At 57.9% G+C, this 16,383-nt stretch overlaps 1 protein-coding gene across 1 annotated transcript in view; it reads right to left on the reverse strand.

Annotated features, from left to right (window-relative positions):
* The window catches only part of R3HCC1L (R3H domain and coiled-coil containing 1 like), a 44,640-nt gene extending 28,729 nt beyond the window's left edge, over positions 1-15,911 (reverse strand). Inside the window, exons 1-2 of the mRNA XM_039547539.1 lie at positions 15,833-15,911; positions 11,677-11,781 (exon numbers count right to left, since the gene is read on the reverse strand). Of these exons, the coding sequence (XP_039403473.1) occupies positions 11,677-11,710 (34 nt within the window). The 5' untranslated portion in view covers positions 11,711-11,781; positions 15,833-15,911. The remainder of the gene's footprint in view (positions 1-11,676; positions 11,782-15,832) is intronic.
* Positions 15,912-16,383: the final 472 nt, after the last annotated feature.

The raw sequence follows: 16,383 nt of genomic DNA on the forward strand, positions 1-16,383 counted from the left end.
GGGTTGGTCATTTTCCAGCACCAAGGCAGGATCCGTTTTCTTTCCTTCCTGAAGGGCATCTCAGGGGAGGAGGCAGTGCTGGGCCTCGCCAGGGGCCCCGGGGGCTTTCTAAGGCAGTGAGTTTTCACTCTGCAGCGCTTACAGGGGACGAACAGTGTATTTCCTGGGTACTCTCACTGGACCCGTCTGCCCGCCCCACGCAGAGCAGTGCACAGCTGCACACCGAGGCCTGCAGAACCAGCGGCATGAGACCTGACAGCATTGGCCACTCATTTCACTAGGGGGGTATCTGAAAAACGCCCCTGCCCAAAGCGGACAGGGATACGGTTAAGCAGGAAACCTTCACTGTGGCACAGGCCAATCTACAGCATGTCAATGAGCAACATGAATGGTCCAGCTCAAACAGCAGCAGCTCCTCCGAGGGATCGTGAAGCTCTGTTAGCTCTGGGGAAAGCTAGGACCCCCCCCCCCGGCACACCCTGCCCCATCACTGCCAGGGCAATGGGGCAGGGCTCCCTATCCCCGCTCTGCTCCTCACCCAAGGGTGCAGCGCCAGATCTGCCACAGGCAGCCAGGCTAGCACAGCCTTGGCTGCCCTGCCCAGGAACGAGACACGCTCAGCAAGAAACAAGGGCAAAGAAGTCAAGGCCCAGCAAAGAACTCCTGCCGGCTCCGAGCTCGCTTTCAGCAGGACACCCACAGCCACCTCTCCGCCAGGGCTTCTCCGCGCCAGCCCAGCAGCTTCAGCGCCAGAGTCTCTCTATCTAGTGGGAAAAGCGTTGGTCCCCAACCGGCCTTGAGAAACTCCCTGCGGGCCAGAAGGGCTCCCCCACGAGGAGAACGAAAGCCACTGCACCTAGCTGCAGCTCTCCTCTGGGGCAGTCAGCTGCTTGGAGATTCCGCCCTGGGGACCCCACACCCCACCCGGGCCACCGACATCAGCTCCCTCCTTGCTGCTGCCACACACTCCAGCGCCAGCATCCTCTGGACCAGCCTTCCCCCCAGTCCAGCAGGGCCCTCAGCTGCATGCGGTGGGGCCAGTCCCGGCAGCTGGCTAGGCTCAGGCGACTCAGCTTCCAGCTCCAGGTCACTGTCTGAGCCCATCCGCTCTCTCTAGACCCAGTGCTGCACACAGCCACCCTTCCTGAGAGCTGGGACGCAGAGGGGAGCTGCTAGGACAGGCCCAGAGCCTCCCCCATGCCCCCATCAGCAGCGGCACTCGGCTGGAGCAGCTACTCGCAGTCCCAGTCCCCTCCCAGGAGAACCGCCCTATTCGCAGAAGAGCTGATTCCCATTCAGCTTGCCTTCCCCTCCCAGCCAGATGGGATCAATTAGCAAGTGCCTGGTGCTGGGAGGAGCCTCCCCCCACCTCTCCATTTGGGCACAGTCTCGCACTCCACCAGCACTAGAGTCAGCCACATGTCCACCTGCATACGGGCACACGGAGAGTTACCAGCCGAGCCAAGGCAGGCCGGCCACAAAGCACTCTCCTCCCCGCCCAGCAAGCATGGGTCACACACCGGCAGCCGGGGGCAGGTGGACCACACCACAGCTTTGGCATCAATCTCCGGTGCAACGTATGCCAGGAGCAGGGCTACTCGTTTCAGGGCTGCTCCAGGTGGCCAATGGAGACCCCAGAGCTTGCCCATGCAGGGAACATGCTGCAGTCTGCAGAGGTTTATTTCACAGGGTAACGCAGCTCATACCCCCAGCCCATTACACACTCCACCGCACGGCCCGGCCACGCGTCACCACCAACCCATTTCACGCTCCAGGGGCAGGGCAATGGCCCTTGGCTCCGTCTCATTCACACTGCACTGAGCAGGTAACCTCACAGCTCACCCCCTTTGCACCGTCGGTGCCCAGCACGCCGCATGGAGGCTCCCACACCTGCTGAGCAAGCTGCCACCCAGAGGAGCCCGAAGAAGCCGTGCACAGAAACGCCAGGGGCAGGTGCGCAGCAGAGCTGTGGGGCTCCAGCCTCCGAGGGCAGCACCCCCATGGACTCGCTCTGCAGGCTCTGGCTCTGCCCCCCAGCCAAGCACCAGGCAGGGGCTGAGACCAGAGCTGAACATTTCTGCAGGGACATGCCTTGCTAGTGTGCTCCAGCCAGCCAGACTAGATGATCCAGGACCACCACCTAGGGCCAAGGAAGGTAGATTGGCCCCGCAGCAGCCAAAGCCCAGTCACAGAGCCAGAGGTGGCACCAGCGAAGGCCTGTTGTGCAGAGCCTGGCCTTTAGCAAAAGTCCAGCTCCGCCTATTGTGTGAAATGAGCAGCAGCGGCTCCAGGCACAAGCGCAGCAAGCCCGTGCCTGGGGCGGCAAGTTATGGGGGGCGCCCTGCCAGTCCCTGCGAGGGCAGCAGTCAGGCAGCCTTCAGCGGCATGCCTGCGGGAGGTCTGCCGGTCCCGCGGATTTGGCGGCAATCCAGCGGCAGGGACCAGTGGACCTCCTGCAGGCAAGCCGACGAAGGCAGCCTGTCTGCCATGCTTGGGGCAGCAAAAAAGCTAGAACCGCCCCTGGAAATGAGTCATCAAATCAGCAAAAGACAGCGCCAAGCCTGGGACAGACTGGGCTGGTTCGGTTAAAAGAACCAGGCCAGGGGGTTGCAGGGCTCTGGGTAGGGCATGGGCTGCCATGACAACAAGCGGGAAAATTCCAGATGTGGGAGGAACATTTATAATCAAACTGGGTTTCACCTGGTTAATGTCAATGGACAAGGCTGCCCCTGCCCAGGACGCTGCTCACACGGGCGAGGAGACGTGGACTGGAAGGAGCAAGCTTTACCACCATCTCCTGGGGCCCTGTGGCCACCAGACACCACCTTCGGCATCCCTGCCAGAGAGGGAACCAATGCCACCCCCCTTCCAACAGCACCAGCTACATTCTGACCAGCACCCGGCACAGGAGCCTTGGCTGTCACCCCGCCCCGCGTCCTTTGCCCGAAACAGCCTGGGCCAGGTGTCAGTGTGAGGGACCGCACTGTGTCTACCAGCCGCAAGGGCGGAAGGGAGTCAGCCCCAGAAACGAGGCTGCCCTCTCCATCTCAGCTATTGTTTTCTCTCCTCTTTGTGTCTTCCTCTTAGACAAGTGGGGACTGGATTCCAGCACCAGCAGCTGCTCAGCTGTTGTCCCATTCCCCCAGAAGAGCAGCGAATACTATCTAGGAGATAAGACTCTGCAGCGAAAGGGAACAAGGAATATCATGACATCAAAGCCTGACTGATTCTTTCAATGTCAGATGCGTTAACAGTTCTGCCTTCTTGTTCTGTCTCTTCAGTAAGAGATTGTAAAGCTGTAACACGCTGGTTACAATACCAGGAAGCCAGCGATAGCCTGCAACAACCCCAACCTGTTAACATGGGCCCTTTTCACCTCACCATCCCAGCAGCAAGGGGCCTTGTATCCTGCCCCACCCCGACCTACAGCGAGGGCTAGGCTAGGTTCACCACCCTGCCACCTGGCGCTGCGTGGAGCAGTCGTGAGGCCGCCTATGCCAGCCCCGGTGGAGCAGGACCTGGGCTGCCATGCCCTCTGATGCAACAGGAACATGCACTCCTTCCTACTGGAGGCGCAGCAGGAGAGAAATGACGCTAGGTAGCGTGCGGGGCATCACAGGGCATGGATCCCAGGTTGCTGGACCCACACTCAGTGTGCCAGTTCCTGGAAGAAGTGAAAGTGCCACGCTCCCAGCAGGCGGCCTCATTTCCTGGCAGGGAGCTGTATTTTTAGCCTTCGAGGTTTCTAGTTCCACTCGATCCATAGTTCCATCAATAGAATAGTTAACCTTAAAGCCTTGACAACAAAATGAAGCAGCAACACCTTGGGCAGGAGCGGGGAGGCATGTGCCGTTCTCCCCCCAGACTGGTGCACCCGTGGTGGCTGGGCTGCAGCAGTGAGCCAGCCGAACCTGGCGTCAGAACGCACCTGCCCTATCTCCTTCCCCCGTGACTGGGACATGCCTGCCCAGCCTCCCCTCCAGGATTCATGGGCTGCTGCAGGCTGGCGGCAGCGCTCAGGGAGCTGGGAAGTGCCCTTGTAGGACCGCACAATGTGTCAGTGCAGCACTTCCACGCACACAATGTCACTCTTCACAGCTTGCTGCAGACTGGGCTCTTCTCACACTGCAGGGACAAGGGGACTCTAGCCAGCCCAGATTACGAACCCCTTTGGACTGCAGAGCTCATCCCATCTCCTGGCTCATCCCAACAGCGCTCACACCTGCAGCAGAGCCCCACGCCGCCCGCAATTGCAGAGCTGAGAACTGGCCCCGAACCCTAGCAGACAAGGGGCTGTCATGGGGAGTGTGTCAGTCACCTGCACGTCCCATTCCTCGGGAGCACACAGCCCTTTGGACCTAGATTTCTTTAGAGTTCCTCAGATGCTTCAGACCCATCTGGGCACTCATTCCCAGCCAGCCAGAGCCACCTACCGCACTGGTGCTGGCAGGGGTCCGCCCAGACACATCCCAGAGTGTGTACACACACACACACACACTCCCATCTGCTTCCCAAAGCCAGGGGATCTCTAACTGCGCTAGCACCAGCAGACAGGTTGCTAACTGGGCACTGGGGGTGGGACAGCAGACTGAATATGTTCATGGACCATCTGGCCTGGGAAGTGCACTGTTTCACAAGCACAGGGAAGGAGGACTGCAAATACTGGGGCCGGAGCAGGTACTGTCTAGGGAAGGCAGGCGCCCCAAGCACTGCTCAGGGTCTGCCACACCCCAAGCACCCCAGAAGCATCCGCTGCCACCACGACAGACACACAAATCCAAGTGTCATGATCTGCACCAGGCCAGACTAAACACACCCTCGCAGGCGCATCAGGCACCAGTCACACAGCCATTCAGTACAAATGGCCAGGCCAGGCCAGAGCAATGGTCCACCTAGCTCAGTGTCCTGTCTTCTGACAACGGCCAGGGCCAGGTGCTTCAGAGGGAATGAACAGAACAGGGCGATTACCGAGTGAGCCATCCCATTGGCTAGTCTGTTTCTGGCAGTCAGAGGCTTAAGGACACCCAGAACATGAGGTGAAATCCCTGACTATCTTGGCTAATAGCTGTTGATGGACCTGTCCTCCAGAAACTTACCTAATTCTTTTTTTGAACCCACTTATACTTTTGGCTTTCACAACATCCCCTGGCAACCAGTAACACAGGCTGACTGTGCACTGTGTGAAGTATTTCCATTGTAAACCTCCTGCCTATTAGTTTCATTGGGTGACCCCTGGTTTGTCTGATATGTGAAGGGGTAAATAACACTTCCCTAGTCACTTTCTCCACACCAGTCATGATTTTAGACCTCTATCATAACCCCCCAGCCCCCCAACATCTCTTTTCCAAGCAGAACAGTCCCAGGCTTTTTAATCTCTCCTAGTATGGAAGTTGTTCCATCCCCCTGATCATCTTTGTTGCCTCTCTCTGCGCCTTTTCCAGTTCTGATTTATCTTTTTTGAGACGGGGCAACCAGAATCACACGCAATATTCAAGGTGTGGGCGTCCCATGGATTTATAAAGAGGCATTATGAAATTCTCAGTCTTATTGTCTGTCCTTTTCCTAATGGTTCCTACCATTCTGTTAGCTTTTCTGAGTGCTGCGGCACACTGAGTGGATGTTTTCGCAGAACTATCCATGATGTCTCCAAGATGTTTTTCTTGGGAGGTAACAGCTAACTTAGACCCCATCATGTTGTATGTATAGTTGGGATGATGTTTTCCAATGTGCATTACTTGGCACTTATCAATTCGAATTTCAACTGCCATTTTGTTGCCCAGTCACCCAGTTTTGGGAGATCCCTTTGTAACTCTTCACAGTCAGCTTTGGATTTAACTATCTTGAGTAGTTTTGTATTGTCTGCAAATTTTGCCCCCTGACTGTTCATTGCCTTTGCCAGATCATTTATGAGTATGTTGAACAGCTCTGGTCTGGGCACAGACCCCTGGGGGACACCACTATTTACCGCTCTTCATTCTGAAAACTGACCACTTTCCTGTCTTTTAACCAGTTACTGATCCATGAGAGAACCTTCCCTTCTATCCCAGAACCGCAGAGTGTGCTTAGGAGTCTTTGGTGTGGGATCCTGCCAAAGGCTTTCTGAAAGTCCAAGTGCACTATATCCACGGGATCGCCTTTCTCCGCATGCTTCTTGAGCCCCTCAAAGAATTCTAGTAGATTGGTGAGGCAGGATTTCCCCTCACAAAAGCTATGTTGACTCTTCCCCAACATATTGTGCTCGTGTGTGGGGGGTAATTTTGTTCTTTAGTTTCAACCAATTGCCCCGGCACAGAAGTCAGGCTTACCAGCTTGTAAATTGCTAGGATCACCTCTGGGGCCCTTTGTAAAGATCAGTGTTACATTAGCTACCCTCCAGTCACCTGGGGGCTGAGTTAAGCAACAGGTTATGTACTCCAGTGACTAGCTCTGCGGTTTCATTTGAGCTCCTTCAGAACTCTTGGGTGGCTAACACCTGGTCTTAGAGACTTATTACTGGTAAATTAAACAGTTTCTTCCAAGACCTTCTCTACTGACCCCTCCATTTGGGACAATTCCTCAGATCTGTGCTGAAAAGACGGGTTCAGGTGTGTGAATCTCCCTCACACCCTGTGCGGCGAAGACCAAAGCAAAGAATTCATTTAGCTTCTCCACAGCAGCCTTGCCTGTCTGGACTGCTCCTCTAGCACCTCCATTGGCCAGTGGCCCCCACTGTCGCGTTGGCAGCTTCCTGCCTCAGATGTACTTCAAAACATTTTGCTGTTAGTTTGTGTGTCTTTGGCTAGTTGCTTTTCAAAGTCTTTCTTGGCCTGCCTCATTACACTTGTACACTGCCCTTGCCAGAGCTTATGCTCCTTTCTAGTTTCCTCACTGGGATCTGAGTTCCAATTTTTAAAGGAGCCTTTTTGCATCCAACCACCTCTTTTATTCCATTGTTTAGCCGGGGCGGTATTCTGTGGGTTATACATTTCCTCTATTGTGGCGTTTTTAAGTCATTTAGCATTGGCTGCTAAACCCAGGGTTGTGAGTTCAATCCTTGAGGGGGCCACTTAGAGATCTGGGGCAAAAATCTGCCTGGGAATTGGTCCTGCTTTGAGCAGGGGGTTGGACTAGACACCTCCCGAGATCCTTTCCAACCCTGGTATTCTAGGATTCTGTTTCCATGCAGCTTGCAGGCATTTCCCTCTTGTGACTGTTAATCTCCATTTAACTAGCTTCCACATTTTTGTATAGTTCCCCCTTTTTGAAGCTAAATGCTTCTGTGGTGGGTTTCTTTAGTATTTTCCAACCTTAAAGGATATGAAATTTAACTACATTATGGTCACTATTTATGACAGTGGAAAGTTTTTCAAGTCTTTTTCTGAAGCTTATCTGTGCCTCAGTTTCCCCTATGTGCTGAAGGGTTACCCCAAGGTAGAAAGGGCTGTTTGCTGTCTGCAGCGGCTCAGAGACTCAGGTGTGGATGGCTCCCAGCTGTCTGGGGCTTGGGCCCCATATCCAGGGAGTTTGTGAGAAGACAATGGCAACCCCAATCACTGGGACTTTGATCCCTAGCGACCAGCCACCATGGATGGCCCCAACTCTCAGCAGAAGGCCAAGCCGTGTTTGCCCGGCTGGGGAACAAAGGCCTGGGGGTGAGGTGGGAGTTAAGTGGTGACTGTGGGAAGCAGTCAGGGCACCTGAACTGGGACAAAGAGAGGTCAGAGGGCCAGGGGTTGGGCTCTGTGCTGAGCAGGATGGACTAGGCTGTCACTTCCTTTTCTCTGGGCTAACCAAGGACTTCCTGTGCCGTGTGCAGCCAACTAATCAACCCACCTGTGGGCCGCGCTGGCTGAGTGTCCCTGCAGCCGCTGGCGGAGGAGCTGCCTGGCTCCCTAAGCCCTCACACGTCTCCCTTGGGGTCTGCCTCAGTTGCACTCACTGGCCGGAGCTCAGTGTGAAGCACAGGTGCTGAAGGACCGGAGGTTCAACTTAAGGAGGTGGTGAAGCCGTGTGGCTTACCCTGGAGAAAAGCGAGACCCTTAGGGGGTCTTCCGAGAGGCTGTTCCAAAGCTGGGGTCAGAGCACCAGCCCTGTGGATCTGTGATGCTATTACCAAGCGGTTCAGCTCTATTCACATCATGGACCAGATCCTGTGCTCCACAGAGGACTAAATCAAGAACTCTCTCTCCCTTTGGAGGAACCAAGACAAGCTGCTCCGAGAAGCAGTCATTAATGGTGTCTAGAAATTTTCTCTCTGCATCCTGGGCTGAAGTGATATGTACCCAGTCAATACGGTAGCTGAAATCCACTCTTACTACTGGGTTTTCTGTTTGTCGCTTCTCTAATCTCGCTGAGCATTTCACAGTCACTGTCACCACCCTGGTCAGGTGGTGGGCAGCATATTCCTACTGCTACACTCAGACTACTCAAGAACGGAATTTCTATCCAGAGAGATTCTATGGTACAGTTTCATCCATTCAACATTTTTACTATCTTTGACTACGTTTTCTTTCACATCCAGTGAGTGCCACTAGCTCAGCCGCCTGACCTACTCTGTCATGCCTACGTATTTCGTACTCTAGTATTACAGTGTCCCATCAATTATCATTATTCCACCAAGTTTCTGTGATGCCTATTATAGCAATATCCTCGTGTACTACCAGGCACTCAAGTTCACCCATCTCAGTATTTAGACTTCTAGCATTTGAACACAAGTACTTACAAAATTTGCCACTATTTGGTTGTCTGCCTTCATGTGATGGAACTGACTGGGACTCTCTTTCATTTGACTGTTTCTCTTCAGTTCCTACCTGTATTTTATCAACTTCTATGGTCTCCTCTTTACTAGGGTATCCTCCTTTCCCAAAATATTCCCCCATTCCTAATAAATCTAGATCCCTCCTCCCAAAACCATCTTATCCACGCACTGAGACCCTGCTGTTCTGCCTGCCCGGAGCATGGAACTGAAAGCATTTCAGAGAATGCTACCATGGAGGTGCGGGACTTCGAGCTCTTACCGAACAGCCTACATTTGGCCTCCAGGACCTCTCACCTGCTTTTCTCTAGATCACTGGTATCTATATGTACCATGACCACCAGCTCCTGTCTAGATGCTTCAAGTGGTCACACCCAGCAGGCAAGTCACCACGCGGTTCTCCTAGTCATCACAAAGCCAGCTATCTATATTTGTAATAATCAAATCTCGCATTACTATTGCCTTCCTAATAACTGGGGACCTCAGTGCCAGAGGATACGTAAGGAGTCTGGTGGCACCTTAAAGACTAACAGATTTATTTGGGCATAAGCTTTTGTGGGTAAAAAAACCTCACTTCTTCAGATGCACCATGACATCACCTGAGAGAAGGGTCCCAACTATGAGATCATTTCCCTCCGCTCCAGCCTGATGTTCTCTTTCCCCAAGACTTTCATCCTCCTCAGCAGCACAGTGCTGTCAGACGGGGGGTGGAACCACTCTGCTGTTTTCCGGAAAGTCTCCTCTCTGCACCTCTCGGTCTCCCTTAGCTCCTGCACTTCAGCCACTGTGGTCTCCAGAGCCTGCACTTGGTCTCTGAGGGCCATGAGCTGCTTGCAGCAAATGCCCACATGCGACTCGTACATGTTGCATTCAGTGCAATACACTGGACAGCCCCCACTCCGCTGCTGGATGGCTGCCTGCGATCTTCGTCTTAGTTTTACTCTTGCAGGGGTTTCATTTGTTTGTTCGGTCTTTGGGGGGTTATTGGCCTAAGTGCAGAGGAAGTTTGTTAGGTGTGTCTGGCTGTCACTCTCCCATCTGCTAGCTCCTCTGCTCACGTAGGAGCCGGCCCTGCCGCCCTGTCAAGGACCCTAAAGGGATTAGGGACCAGAGAACAGCAGTACCCTTTGCAGGCAGAGCCATGGCCGGGGAAAGTCCAACACCTCTCCACAGGGCTGCCTTCCAGAACACAGCTCCTGGCACTCACCTGACCCAGACCAGCTCAGAGGCAAGCAGAGGGAACACACTCTTCACGACCCGCTCCACAAGGGACTGGCTCCGACACTCAAGGGAGGGGCCGTACATGTACCTAGATCACTGCCAGGGAGAGGCAGAGCTGAGGATACAGGAAGCTGCCCTGGCAATGGAGAAATGGGGCGGGAGACTGAACCCCCAGACACAGAGCACAGCACAAGCTAGTCAGTTCTCAAAGTGCCTGGAGAGTAGCTCCGCAGCCTATTCCTGCCTGAGACCCCTGCCAGCTGGTGAGCTTTTAAAATACCTCTGTCCCCTGGTGCTATGTGAAAGATCCACTCCAACAGCAGGGGAAATAAAGTGTAAAGGGAAGACAGTGAAAGCTGGAGTGCTGTCAAAGGCACACACGAATCTCACTGGAAAACAGAGAGATTTCAATCGAGCCTTTCCCCGATGCTCTTAAGAGATACCTGCAACAATAGAAGGGAACCATTTTCAGACAGGGCTGTGATTTGTAAGTCGATACTGTCCCTTCAAAGCTGCAGGGAAAAGAAAAGGCAACAAGAAGCAGAATGAGTTAATGACATGAAGGGCCAAGGGGATCACGAGGGGTTTTACAAATATATCAGGGACAGGATCAGCGCGAGAGAAAGGAGGTCTAGTAATAAATAAGGAGGGAGATAAAATTAAGCAGGACTCAAAAAAGGCTGAGATTTTTTAAATGTCTTTAACCACCCAAATAAGGGCTTGTGAAAGAAAACAGAAAACAGAAGATCGCTCTCGATAAAATCAGCTCGTCAGGGTGCCAGGCACTGCAGGGTATCAAAGAGTCAGCTAATTAACCTACCGAACTACAGACAATATTGGTAAAAAATCATGGAGCTCTGGCGAGGAGTGAAAAACATAAAGGAGGTACTGATTTTCTATCCGAGAAAGAACAGTAACCCCGGCCCCCACAGTATGGCAAATCCAACCACAATCCCTAGTGAAAGAATGGAACAAAAACCGAAGAGCCACTCTGCAAACGTCGAGTGACAGCCACGGGGCTTATCCAGAACACGAGTTATTTCACTAGCATTACTGGCCAGAACTTTTGGACAAGCACAGTAGACACAATTTAACTGACCACCAGGGTATCGTTTGACACTGACTCACAACATTTGACTTGAATAATGAATTATAATTAAATTTGCAGAGGAGCTGGAGCAGAGAGGTGTTGCAAACACTGGAAAGCGCAGATAAATAATTCAAAGGAACCTAGCAAGGTTGGAAATACAGGAGAATTCAGCCTGGAAAAGTGTAGTGAATACAGCTGGGGAAAACAGCCCAACGCAGCCATTCACTGGGACAGCCGAGAGATACACAGGGTGATGCTGAAAGCATCTGTGTTATTTCAGGCTGCAGAGGCAGCTCAAGCCCCACATCCTGAATGCTGTGACCCAGCCAGGCCCTTCAGTACCAACCGGTTCTGGCAAATGGGGGAATTCAGAGAAAAGCACCAGGAATGATGAAAGAGGCTGGAGGGAGGATGCCCAAGGAGAGGCTGCATGACCAGGAAGACAACCTCCCCTCCAAACTCCTCCTCACTGGCACACAATGCCTCAGCCATGGCGTCCCCCGGCACCTTGAATTTGATCAGAGAGGGCTCCTCACCCAGCAGACAAAGGTCGAACGAGATCCAGTGGCTGGAAGCTGAAGCTAGACACATTCAGTGTAACAAAGGGTAACTAACCATTGGAACAACTTACCCACGGCCATGGTTGGTTCTCCATCACTGGCCATTTTTCAGTCAAGATGGGATGTTTTGCTCTAGTTCCATCAGGAATGAATCCAGGGCAGCTCTCCGGCCTGTGCTGCACAGGGGGTCAGAGCAGACAATCACTATGGTCCCTCTGGCCTTAGAATCTGTGCTCCCCCGGCGCTGAGCACCAAGCTCAGACTTCTGGCGCTTGGGTCCGGGGTCAAGCCCCACACAGCCCCTGCCTGCATCTCTGACCGGGTCACTTTTCGGATCTGTTCCCTCCCCCCATCCCCAGCTCCAGGCCTCCTTCACCTCCTCCCCGCACAAAGGCTTCCACGCAGCCCCGCCAGCCTGCACCAGGCTCCTAGATCCTGCGGACCAAAGCACCTGCCTCACCTCACCCAGAGTCCTGCTAATGCTCCATTCCTGTTTGCTGCATGCAGAAGGCCCTGATCACCCCTGTGCTGGGGCAATGCAGAGGGGAGGATCTGGTCCCAGCCCCAAAGAGCCAGCAACCTCACTGAGAACAGGACCCCATGAGCACAACAAGCAGGGGAGAGGAGGGAGTCCGAAAGCAACAGTAAGATCCCAGGGCTGCATACAACTGGAGGCCCCAACTCCCCCCTGTGACGAGGGGGGAATTAACCAAGACCTAGACAGCCACCACGAGGCACCCCTGCCTTAGAGCCAGTGGGAGCTTAGCTTCCAACACCACTGGCCTTTGCTGGGAGACCTTCTGACTGTCACCCTGTGCCTGCTCCACCCGGTCGCCCCTCGCTGCCCACGGCACATCAGGCTAAGTCTGGAAGTGCTTTGGGCAGGGACCCAGGCAGCACGTGTTCTGGGAGGTCCCAGGCACAGGCTTGGGTGCTGGAAGAATGAGCAGATTAAAAGAGCAAAATCTGTATAACTTGGCAACTGACAACTCAGACAGGACAACAGCAGCCAGCTGCTCGCCCTGCCTGCCGCCTGGGGCCCTGCCAGGTCTCACCGCCAGCCAGGACGAGCTCTAAGATGCTGCAGGAGGTGACGCTGGTCCCTCGGGGTTAGGACTCAGTCCATGCCCCGCCACTTCCTTCATAGGAGATGTGGAGCAGAGCTTGTCTGCTTGTGATCAAAGAGCCCATGGCAGCATCCCAGGTGCAGGCCTCTCACCCTCGGCTTGGCCACCTCCCAACTGGGTAATGCCCTTCGGCCTGACTGACCTGCGCCGCCTGCGCTCCCCCTCCTCACCACGGGGGTGGCGGTGCCGTGCAGTGCTGAACAGCTGCCAGGCCCCTCCTCGAGGGTGAGCGATCCCCACCACAGCCCCAGGGCGCAGAGTCTGCATAACACACCAGCAAAGCCTTCCAGCTCTGCACGTGAGCGGCTCGAGCACCGTCAGCTGTCCTGCCAGCGACAGCCCTTGTACCATGCCCACTTCACACGGGCTGCTGGCACCGCTCCGGCCCCAGTTCCAGAGCAGGGGCTGGCGGCTGCCTGCACCGCCCCCCCGCCTCACGCCCCCCCGCACCGCCCACCCCCGCCTCACGCTCCCCCGCACCGGGGGCTGCCTGCACCGCCCCCCCGCCTCACGCTCCCCCCACACTGGGGGCTGCCTGCACCGCCCCCTCACACACTCTGTGTCACGGGCTACCTACACTGCCCATCCTCATGCCCTGCACCGGGGCTGCCTGCACCGCCCCGCCTCACGCCCCTGCACCGCCCACCCCGCCTCACGCTCCCCGCACCAGGGCTGCCTGCACCGCCTCACTCCCCCCGCCACGGGGCTGCCTGCACCGCCCACCCCGCCTCACGCCCCCCCTGCACCGCCCACCCCTGCCTCACGCTCCCCCGCACCGGGGGCTGCCTGCACCGCCCCCCCGCCTCACGCTCCCCCCACACCGGGGGCTGCCTGCACCGCCCCCTCACACACCCTGTGTCACGGGCTACCTACACTGCCCATCCCTCATGCCCTGCACCGGGGGCTGCCTGCACCGCCCCCCCGCCTCACGCCCCCCCTGCACTGGGGGCTGCACCACCCACCCCCACCTCACGCTCCCCCTGCACCGGGGGCTGCCTGCACCGCCCCGCCTCACGCCCCTGCACTGGGGCTGCACCGCCACCCCACCTCACGCCCCTGCCCCCGCGCCCCTGCACCGGGAGCGGCCTGCACCGCCCACCCCGCCTCACGCTCCCCTGCACCGGGGCTGCCTGCACCGCCCCACCCACCTCACGCCCGCCTGCACTGGGGCTGCCTGCACCGCCCCACCGCCTCACGCCCCTGCACCGGGGCTGTCTGCACCGCCCCGCCTCACGCTCCCCGCACCAGGTGCTGCGTGCACCGCCCCCCGCTTCACCGCCCCCCCGCCTCCCGCCCCCCCGCACTGGGGGCCGCCTACACTGCCCACCCCCGCCTCACGCCCCCTACTCCCTATGTCAGGGGCTGCCTGCACCGCCCCCTCACACACCCTATGTCAGGGGCTGCCTACACTGCCCATCCCTCATGCCCTGCATACTGTGGGCTGCCTGCTCCGCTCACTTCATGCCCCCCCCACGCCAGGGGCTGCCTGCATTGCCCCCACTCTGCCTCCCCCCCCAGACTAGGGGCTGCTGGCTCTGCTCTCTTCCCCAGACATCCTGGCTCAGCATTCAAAGTGCATCACCGTCCAGGCCAGGGCTTGTCTGCTCACGCTGCTGAGCCCTGACCCCAGGTGAGGACAAAGGCAGCAGGAGGGGCAGGTACAGAGAAGCCAGGCAGGCCGGGTGTGAAGAATGGAGGATACACCAAGGGCTGGCAGGAGACAGTGAAAACCAGACCCTGGCGGACAGGAAGCCGGGCACATGTTTTATGAGGGAGAGGGAGCCTGGAGCTGTCTGTGGGAAGGGAGGCACCGCGCTGCTGCGGAGGGACCCCATATAACTTCCCTCTGTCGAGCGCTCTGACAACTGGAATCTCTCTGTAATTCAATAAGCTCTCAGGAGTTACAGGGCTTCATCCATCCTGCGGCCTTATTAACAGCCACTCCAGCACTGCTCACACCACCCCTCCTGGCCCACGGCCTGGGGACAGGGCAGGCTGACACCCCCGCAATGGGGCGCTCTCAGCACCTGGCCCGAGGGAAAAGGATCCCTGAATCCCGGGGAGCAGGGCCAGAGGGGATCGGATGGGCACAGGGTATCGCTCCCGGCTCACATGCCAAAGGGGCATAGCCAGGGGTCAGCTGCCTCCGCGTCACCCCAAGGCACAGCGCGCCCACAGAGCAGAGCACCTCCCCCCGCCCCAATCCAGAGTAAGGGGGGCACAGCTCGGGGCTACCCTGAAACCCTCTTCCCCATCACACCCTCCAGCCCTGAGCGCCGACACCCCCGCGATCCACCAGGCGGGATGGAGGGGGGCCGGGCACGGGGAGAGGTGAGACAATGGGCAGCTGGGGCTCTGGGACCCAGGGGGAACTGAGGAAACTGGGGAGCAGAAGGCACTGAGGGCAGGGATAACTGAGGGGGGGCCCAGGGAGCACTGCTTGGGGGCAGGGGGGGGGAGCAGGGGCAGGGAGCGCTGGCTGGGAGGAGCTCGGGGCCCAGGGAGCAGTGGTTGGGGGCAGGGAAGGAGCTGGTTGGGGGCCCAGGAGCGGTGGTTGGGGCAGGAGGAGCTGGTTGGGGGCAGGGAGCGGTGGTTGGGGGCAGGGAGGGGGCAGGGCGCGCTGGCTGGGGAGGGGAGCTCGGGGGCCCAGGGAGCAGTGGTTGGGGGCAGGGAGGGAGCTGGTTGGGGGCCCAGGGAGCGGTGGTTGGGGGCAGGGGAGGGGAGCTGGTTGGGGGCAGGGAGCGGTGGTTGGGGGGCAGGGAGGGGGCAGGGAGCGCTGGCTGGGGAGGGGAGCTCAGGGGCCCAGGAGCAGTGGTTGGGGGCAGGAGGGGAGCTGGTTGGGGGCCCAGGAGCGGTGGTTGGGGGGGAGGAGCTGGTTGGGGCAGGGAGCGGTGGTTGGGGCAGGGAGGGGGCAGGGAGCGCTGGCAGGGGAGGGGAGCTCGGGGGCCCAGGGAGTGCTGGCTGGGGGCAGGAGGGAGCTGGTTGGGGGCAGGAAGGGAGCGGGGGGCAGGACTTGGGGAGGTGACACCCCGGGCTCAGGAGGTACCGGGGCCCAGGGGGGCGGGGCGGGTCTGTCACGCGCCGGGCGGGGGCCAGTTACCGGGTGACGGGGCCTCCGGACCGGGGTCGCCGCTACTGCGTCCTCCTGCCACTTCCGCCCGCCCGGCCCCGCCCCCGGCGCGGGGGGCGATGGGAAATGTAGTGTCTGCCCCGCCCCCTGAGCCTGGGGCGCCCCTGCCCTCCCCACCCACTGACACGGGGCGCCCCTGCCCTCCCCTACCCCTGAGTCTGGGGCAGCCCCTGCCCTCCCCGCCCACTGAGCCTGGGGCGCCCTCCCCTCCCCACTCACTGACACGGGGCACCCCTGCCCCTCCCCTCCCCTGAGGCAGCCCCTGCCCCTCCCCGCCCACTGACACGGGGCACCCTGCCCCTCCCCGCCCCTGAGTCTGGGGCGCCCCTCCCCCTCCCCCACTCACTGACACGGGGGCACCCCTGCGCCTCCCTTTTGATTTGCGACTCTCCCCTGCGGTCGCCCCACCCCCCACCCCCGGCAGCACTCAATGCCCGGCAGGTGCCAGCGCTGGGGAGGGGGGCAGGGCCCAACCTCGCCCCCCGGGAGCACCCAGGGCAGAGGACTGGACTCAGGCACCT

This window comes from Mauremys reevesii, linkage group 7 (assembly GCF_016161935.1).
Source record: "Mauremys reevesii isolate NIE-2019 linkage group 7, ASM1616193v1, whole genome shotgun sequence".
NCBI lineage: Eukaryota > Metazoa > Chordata > Testudines > Geoemydidae > Mauremys > Mauremys reevesii.